Here is an 8363-nt window from a genome sequence, read left to right as displayed (position 1 = left end):
AAATCACCTCAGCCGACCCTAATTAATTCAAAAGTGATTTTCTGAGAGCTTAGCCTACTCCATTGTTGTGAGAGCTTAAAACTTCAAAATCCCTCAAGCAACCTCAAATCTACTTCACTAATCTTGTTATAGATTAGGTTAGAGTGATCTATTGAGTGTTTCTCTTGTGTTCCTAGACAATCGAGACCTTGTTCTCATCTCTTTGAGTTGGCCGTTTGACCTCCCGCTTGGTGTGTAAGGGCTCAACGGTTCACAAGTTATAATCCTTTCGTATTGGGTAATAGGAAGGCGCACCTCACAAGGTTGCGAAGCCCCGGAGACGTAGGCCTTTGTTTTGCCGAACTCCGTTATCACCCCGCGTGTCAAATTTCTCTAAACTCATCTCTTTACTTTCAATTGCAATTTAATTTCAGTTTTTGAGCAATTAGAGGTGCCCCTAAGTGCAACAAGTTTAACTTTTAAATTAATATTAAATAAAATATTTAATTAGTATTAAATATAATATAATATTAAATTAGATTAATATTAAATAAAATATTAGTTTAAATATTAAATGTAATATAATATTAATTTAAAATATAGATTAGTATTAAATAAATATAATATCAAACTAGATTAATATTAAATAAAATATTAAATTAAGTATCACATTGTAGTTATTTAAATATTAAATATAATATAATATTAATTTAAATTCTAAATGCAATACAATGTTACTTTAAATATTAGATTACTATTAAATAAATATTACATTAAATATAATATAATAGTTAAATTAGTATTAAATAAAATACTAAATTAGTATTAAATAAATAGAATGTCAGATTAAATTATATTAGTATTAGACAATATTAGTTTAAATATTAAATGTAATATAATATTAGTTTAAAATATTAGATTAGTTTAATTACTATTTTATTCATTCCATCCATTGCTATTCCAAACATACAATCCAAACGACATTTTTACTAACTCGAATAGTTCAATGTTAGTGCTATTCTCAAACCACTCGGGTTTGCACTATTCTTAACCACTAACTCAAAAATTGCTATTCTTGCACGATCCAAACGTAAGAATAGAGCTATTCTTGAGTTAGCTCCACTATTCTCAAATCTTGGTGATCCAAACATAAATTATCAAATTGGGTTACCTCAATAATAGCTCTATTCTACTAACCCATAGAAATGGTGTGTTAGTAAGAATAGAGAGAGTGGGGTTAGTGATATTAATAAAATATTTGATTCTTTTCAATTATAGTTAGTTTAACTTTTAAATTAATATTTAATAAAATATTTAATTAGTATTAAATGCAATATAATATTAGATTAGATTAGTATTAAATAAAATATTAGTTTAAATATTAAATGTAATATAATATTAATTTAAAATATAGATTAGTATTAAATAAATATAATATCAAACTAGATTAATATTAAATTAAATGTTAAATTAAATATCACATTGTAGTTATTTAAATATTAAATATAATATAATATTAATTTAAATATTAAATGTAATATTACTTTAAATATTAGATTATAATCAAATAAAATATTAAATAAAATATAAAATAATATTAATTTAAATATTAAATGTAATATTATTTTAAATATTAGATTATAATCAAATTATATATTAAATATAATAAAATATTAATTTAAATGCTAAATGTAATATAATATTACTTTAAATATTAGATTAGTATTAAATAAATATTAGATTAAATATAACATAATATTAGTTTAAATGTTAAATGTAATATAATATTGGTTTAAATATTAAATTAGTATTAAATATTAAATTAGTATTAAATAAAATACTAAATTTGCATTAAATAAATAGAATGTCAGATTAAATTTGATTAGTATTAAATAAAATATTACATTAGTATTAGACAATATTAATTTAAATGGAATATAATATTAGTTTAAATATTAAATGTAATATAATATTAGTTTAATCACTATTTTATTCATTCCCTCCATTGCTATTTCAAACATACAATCCAACCGATATTTTTACTAATCCGAACAGTTCAAAGTTAGTACTACTCTCAAACCACTCGGGTTAGCACTATTCTCGATCACTAACTCAAAAATCACTATTATTGCACTGATCCTTGCACGATCCAAACATACCAGATAACATAAATATTCTGTTTAGATTCGAACCGTCTAATCAAAATACAGCAATTCAATCTTATATGATTCCTTTAATATTAGTGCAGATTTTGATTGGATTGTAAGAATCTAAACAGAAATACTATGTTACTCGGGTGATATGAATTCAAAATTGAGTGTTGTAAAAGACGTCCGTTCAAATCAATTAATTGGCCGATTAATCGTTAACGGTAATCAAACCGTTATAGATTTTTCCGATTAATTGATCAATTATTTTCAATTATAACTAATTATTTCTAACTATTTTTAATTAATTACTTAACAGTGCTCTGTCCGATAACCGCATACTGATATTTACAGGAACTAAAATCCTTTACTGTCGCTTATTCGCTTTGTGGTTTCAGCTTACAACCTAGTAACCTACAACTGGAAATTTTGCCTTAGCTCTCACTCTCCAGTCCAAGTTACCTCCCGCTAAAAAACAAAACCAGACCATTTTTTCACTGATTAGGCAAATTCTAGCCCAATGGACAAATTGAAAGGAAAAACTCAGCTTTTGTACTGAGCCTCCCAAAAATCCCAAGCAGTGGAAAGGGAAACTGTTAAAGAGTTCATGGTTTCCTGGAATTCAATCTACCTGGAAGTCGCGTACAGTGTACTTGGATGGATTTCCTTTTTCTCTTGGTCGTTATGCTTCTACCCTCAAGTTCTCCTCAACTACCGAAGAAAAAGGTACTTCAATTATTTTTCTTTTTTCTATTTGCAACACTCGGCAAGGGTGAAGGGGAGGCCGGGAGGCTGATGTTTTGCATTTATGTTTCCTTAATTGACATGATTTGACAACGGATGTTTATAGCGTGGTGGGGTACAATTTTGATTTCCCAACGCTGAACCTGACAAAGCACACTTCATATCTTATATACAATGCGGCTCTGTTCTTCAGTCCAGAGGTACAAAGTCAGTACCATGATAAGTACGGACCTGATCAGGTTGGTATTGTTTATTATTTTTGTTAATCTGTGAAAAAATCGTTGTGGGTACTTGTTTATTAGCATGTCAGGATGCCTGACAACTGATTTCTTAACAGATGATTCCTGTAGGTCTAAATGATGTTTTTTTCTCCATTCATGCTCTTTCCTTGACAGCTTTTACCTTGTTTCAAATCTTCATATATGAAGTTAGTAAATCTGAGCTCTATTTATATTTTATATAGTTTGATTTGTTCATGAATTAATTGAGAGGGAGGAGGTATCACAACTGGTCTCAAATATCATTTTAATGTGACATCCTTTTGAATTGATAGCGTTCAAATCTCGTAAAATTATTACTAGCGATTTAGTATTCTTGCTTTATTTGAATAAACTAAAATTGACGCCCACAAAAAATAAAAAAATATTATGAAAAAAGGCATTATAGGACATGCAATTCTGAGTTTCTGGTATTCTTCTTTAGCACAATTGGCTATGGTATTGTCCCCTCAGTGGGGGGTTGTAGGTTTTAAACTCAGTTACTGTTGTATCCAAAGAATGACCAAGTGCAGAAGTACCAAAACAAATAATGAAATTAGCTAAACTCCTGAGTTATGAATTCCAAAGATGAAAATGATTACCAGAAGGGAATTGATTTGGTAGAAGAGATATTAGGAGGCAGTGCATATGGTAAGGGTACCATGGAGATAATTAGGACCAGTGGCGTAGCTAGGATTTTTTTTCTGGAATAGGCCAAAAAAAAAAATTACTGGTAGGACTAACAGGTTGAAGATTATGAAATTAACCAATTTAGACTGTAGGTTGTCAAAGGTAGGCAACAACCTGATTATACGTAGACTCATACCCTGTTTTCAAAATCCAGAGATAGGCAGTTGCCTCGCCTAGTTCAATGTGGCTCCGACACTTATTAGGACCAAAGTAGAGATTTTCCTGAAAGGACCCTCCATTCAAGATACTCTTTTGTTACTAGCACACTTTTTTATTCCCCTGTCCTGTTTATGATTTGAACAGCGAGGAAATCAGAAGATCTCTAAGACTTGTACTGCAATTACTGCAATTATTTGGGGATCGGCATTGTTTTCTGTTATTGTAGCTTGGCCTAAACACTCATGGCTGTGGCTTATCACCATCTTCAAGTAAGTTTACCGGATTCTTCTAGGTTATGGAGCTAATGCAAACAATCTGACAACCTGTAGAGACAAAATGCTCTATTTCTCTCTACATTTATGTTCACTTGAAAATCTAATTTTTTTGTATGCTGGTAACTTCATTGTTTCAGCACCATACAAGTCATCATTACGTTAATCAAGTATATCCCACAGGTATTATACATCTTGTACGAGTTTGTATTGCTATTTTTGGTTCACTTTTTGATAATATAGCAATCAGTACCAGAGGTTGTACCTTTAAAGAGAATCTGATATGTAAATCCTGTTTCTATGTTTCAGTAATATAGAAATTGCTAGTTTGACATTCTTTTCTATTTATTGTCATCTTCTTTGCTGCCAAGTAAGATGTATACTTTTGGTCGATCAAATTGATACCTCCTTTTCACTTCAATAGTTCTAATGCATCTGTTGTGACTGTTATATTTTAACGCTGCACGATATCTTAGTTCATTTCTTGACTTCATTTTCCTATTAATTTATTTAAGGTTGTCATGAACTTCAAGCGCAAAAGCACAGTAGGGTGGAGCATAGGCTTCGTCTTCTTTGACTTCTTTGGAGGCCTATTCAGTTTTGGACAAATGTGTGCACAATCTATTGACCAGGGTATGATTTATTCACCTGGACATGGTTCACTGTTTATATAATGGATTGCAGTTCTGAATTTCCATCTTGTATAGGCCGAGTCTGGTTGTTGGCAATGTTTTAATATCAGCTAAAACTGGTGTGGTTCTACAGTTCTTGATGTTTACTGTTTTTGTAATATTGCTTTTCTTTCCCTAATTAGACATTATGATTTTGTAGGTTCTACTGTAAACTTTTACGGAAATACTGGCAAGCTACTGCTTTCTTTGGTAAGAACCTTACAGAGTTACAATTAATTTAGAAGCAATTCACATTCAATTTCTCTATGGTGTGTTTCAGGTAAAATTATAAATTTCTAATCTCCAATACCATCCGCGAAAGCCGATGCTTAATAATGCATTTATAAAACCAGAAAACTGCAAACAAATTAAGATCATCCCAAAGTTTGATGAGACATAAATTCAGGACTTGTGTATCTGCATAAATGAGTCTTACAAGCTAATTAGCTGAATGAAGAAATTATTTGTTTAGTGCAGGAAGTCATATTATTTGATCTACTATTTATAGTCCAGCATTATGTGCTCTACCCGGAGGAGAGGGACAAGGACAATGTGGTAACTATCCCTGGAGAAAGAGAACCTTTCATAGGTTCTTCAAGTAAGGCTGAAAATGCACTAGTGCTCTAACTCTAGTACAAGTTTACTGTGATTTTAACTACATTCCATTTATCCATGGCATTGTTGTTTCTCCATTGTCAAAATATAACATCACAAGGAGGTTTCAGGCTTGGAGAGTTAGAAGAAGTTGCTACATGAATATTTTAATGTTGAAGTCGTGAGGTTTTAGGAAAAGAAGGGCCTTGAATGAAACCTTGGACATGAAAATCAGATTTGGCTACAATTCCTCCTTTATTTTAAATTGTCAGAGGAACTTGACTTGCTGGTTTGTGGTGTTGTTATGAGTTATAGGTTAATGATTACTTCTAGAAGGACTGTAGGAGGGGTTTTGAAATAAGATTGGGAAGAATTTGACATATATTTCTAATATTCCTAAATCCTGATAAAGATAGAGTTGTTTGGACGTGGGAACAAAATGAGGCTTGGTCAAATACTTTCTATAGTTTACTAGATTGGGAAAAATAGTGAACACCATTATGAAAGTTCAGTATTCTTTTTGTAGTATATTACTTAATGCCAAATTGTGGTAAAAAAAGTTGGCAAGGCTGCAAACAATGTCTATATTTAAGTAAAGTCTTCTCCATTTAGACCAATTTGGGAGTGGTTAGCCTGGCACGACAATGTTGTTTTTGCTTATGATAGATTACTGGTTATCTTGGGTACCGTGTTTATTTATGAGAAGAGATGGATTGGAACATAATGGTTTAAGCATCTTTATGGATGACTTAGGAATGACGTACTAAATTCTATATTCAGGGAGGTTATTGCAAAAGTTCTATAGCATTTGCCTTTCTCACAACCCACCTCTTCGTTTTCAATAGGAATGGAGGGAATGAAAGTGAGTACAAGCAAGGATGAGGATACTGGTACTGATACCAATAATCTGATGATTGTAGCTGTCGCTGAAACATCAGGCCAAGGATGAGGGGCGGTATTGGAAATGAAGATTGATGAATGCCAAGGGGCTACTTGAAGGCCATACACAGAAGATAATAGCTTTTATATTTTTTATATGGCCATTTTGTTGCTGTTTTCTGACGGTAAAAGATATATTTTGCGGTTTCAATCTTCTCTCAAGTTTAAACTTTTCGTGACTATTGTAAGACTTTTGTAAGATACTAATGTATGACCATAATCATGCTTAATTATTGTAAGGCTTTTTTTATTCTGGTTATTGTGTCCTTTTTTTCTCATTTCAATCAGATTTTGTTCATTGTTAAAATATTTATGCATGTAAGATAATATATTTACATATATTTTTTGAGAAAAAAGTGTGAATCATCTCCTCTGGTACAATGTGCGCCAACTGGTACATTATCTCCTCTGGTAAGTCAGTGTTGAAACTAATAATTATAAGATGCAGTTGAACTAAACGTAGGAGCTCCAGTAGAACAAGAAAAAAGAATTAACTTCAATCTCAAAATGCACCATACCAGCATGGTCAGGTACTTAGATACTGGTATAAAGAATGTTGCACCAATCTCAAAATGCACAAGTTTTGATCAATTCATTAATATTCCTTACTATATGTTATCTTTAGTCAAATATAAATTAAGTTATGCATGCTTTAAGCAACAAATTCCTACCAAACAAAAAAATAGCTTAAATCACGGTAAAACATTAGGTCTCAACCAAATACGAATAATTTAGCCCGGTCTAAGTTCAACTTAGACATCCTTAGCTTTAGTTCACAACCAAACACCACCATGTTGTCCGCTGTTATTTCAGATTTGCTGGGTAGCAGGACACTGATTTTTCAGCTATAAATTCTCTATTTAGAACGAACAACCCGAATCAACCAAAATTTTAACGATGTGATGCTATAACACTTTCCCGCAAATTCTGACAGCTAGAACCTTCAGGCTTTCATATTAGCAAGAGGAGCCTACTTAGTTGTACGTCGGCCGTGACCTGTCTTGAACTGTTAAATTTTTAGTTATACGCTGGCCCGAGGCTTGCACCATTTTCTCCCATCATAGCAACTGTGTTTACCTCCTATTATGTCCTGCTTCTGCACTGGCTTCTTTGATTCTTTTTCAGTCCCTCAAATTCCAGTGTAAGGATCACAACCTCATGAGCGGTAAAACAATAAATGTTAGGAATTAGTATATTTTATTGTTGCATTTTGACATTTGAAATGCATAATGTTTGAGTGTTTTTCTAGCGTTGTTCTTCCAGTCCAGAAGCTCGGCCCAAATCTATTCTCGTCTTTTGGACCTTGCAGGGACCGAGAAAGCCCTTTAGTGCATGGGCCTCATCTAGTCAAGAAGTTATCCGACCCGATATTACTCGTAGGAGCATTTCGTGACTCAGTAGAAGAATCTGATCTGGAGAAATGGTACAGAAAATCTGGACAGATATTTAACAGAGCAATTTTGGCTTTACGAGCGCATAAATAATACATATCATATACTGTTTCGATAATCTGTGCGCTTCATGAAGCAAAAACTGCTCTCTTAAAATCTTTACCCGAAAATTTGTACTCTCTCATTTCATCACCGATGAACTTTCCCCAGATCCTCTCCAGATTCAGAAAAGGAAAATAAATAGAAGAATTCTGTAACTGAAGCATCTCCAATCCAGCAATTAAAATTAATTGTTAAATTAGCAATTATGAAAAATTTTAAAATTAAGCAATCCACTCTTACATTGGTGCAATCAATCAAACAATTGAAAATTAAACATTTGACCAATAAGAATTAAACATTTGGCCAACTTATCTTTAGAAAATAATTTCTTATTAAGCAATTCTTTCCAACAATTGCTAAATAAGCAATAGCCATACAACCTAGCAATTATAAAAACAATTGACACATCAGCATAAGC

At 31.8% G+C, this 8363-nt stretch overlaps 1 protein-coding gene across 8 annotated transcripts; it reads left to right on the top strand.

Annotated features, from left to right (window-relative positions):
• The first annotated feature begins 2619 nt into the window (after positions 1-2619).
• Positions 2620-6719, top strand: LOC144553485 (cystinosin homolog). Of its 8 annotated transcripts, none has more exons than XR_013511385.1 (9): positions 2620-2852; positions 2977-3109; positions 3208-3297; positions 4121-4245; positions 4389-4431; positions 4764-4881; positions 5080-5129; positions 5428-5551; positions 6359-6719. XR_013511385.1 is itself a non-coding variant. In XM_078301717.1 (9 exons), the coding sequence occupies exons 1-8, from the start codon at positions 2734-2736 to the stop codon at positions 5476-5478; spliced, it is 729 nt and encodes a 242-aa protein (XP_078157843.1). In that variant the 5' UTR covers positions 2620-2733; the 3' UTR covers positions 5479-5508; positions 6359-6526. The 8 variants fall into 8 exon arrangements, 7 of the variants coding, with proteins under 7 accessions (XP_078157843.1, XP_078157831.1, XP_078157807.1 ...); XM_078301717.1 differs by having other exon boundaries at positions 5428-5508; positions 6359-6526; XM_078301705.1 differs by having other exon boundaries at positions 2622-2852; positions 5428-5517.
• Positions 6720-8363: the final 1644 nt, after the last annotated feature.

The sequence above is a fragment of the Carex rostrata genome, chromosome 1, assembly GCF_964058835.1.
Source record: "Carex rostrata chromosome 1, lpCarRost1.2, whole genome shotgun sequence".
NCBI classification, from domain to species: domain Eukaryota; kingdom Viridiplantae; phylum Streptophyta; class Magnoliopsida; order Poales; family Cyperaceae; genus Carex; species Carex rostrata.
The sequence above is the reverse complement of the archived record's forward strand: the minus strand, read 5'-3'. Positions and strand labels throughout refer to the sequence as shown.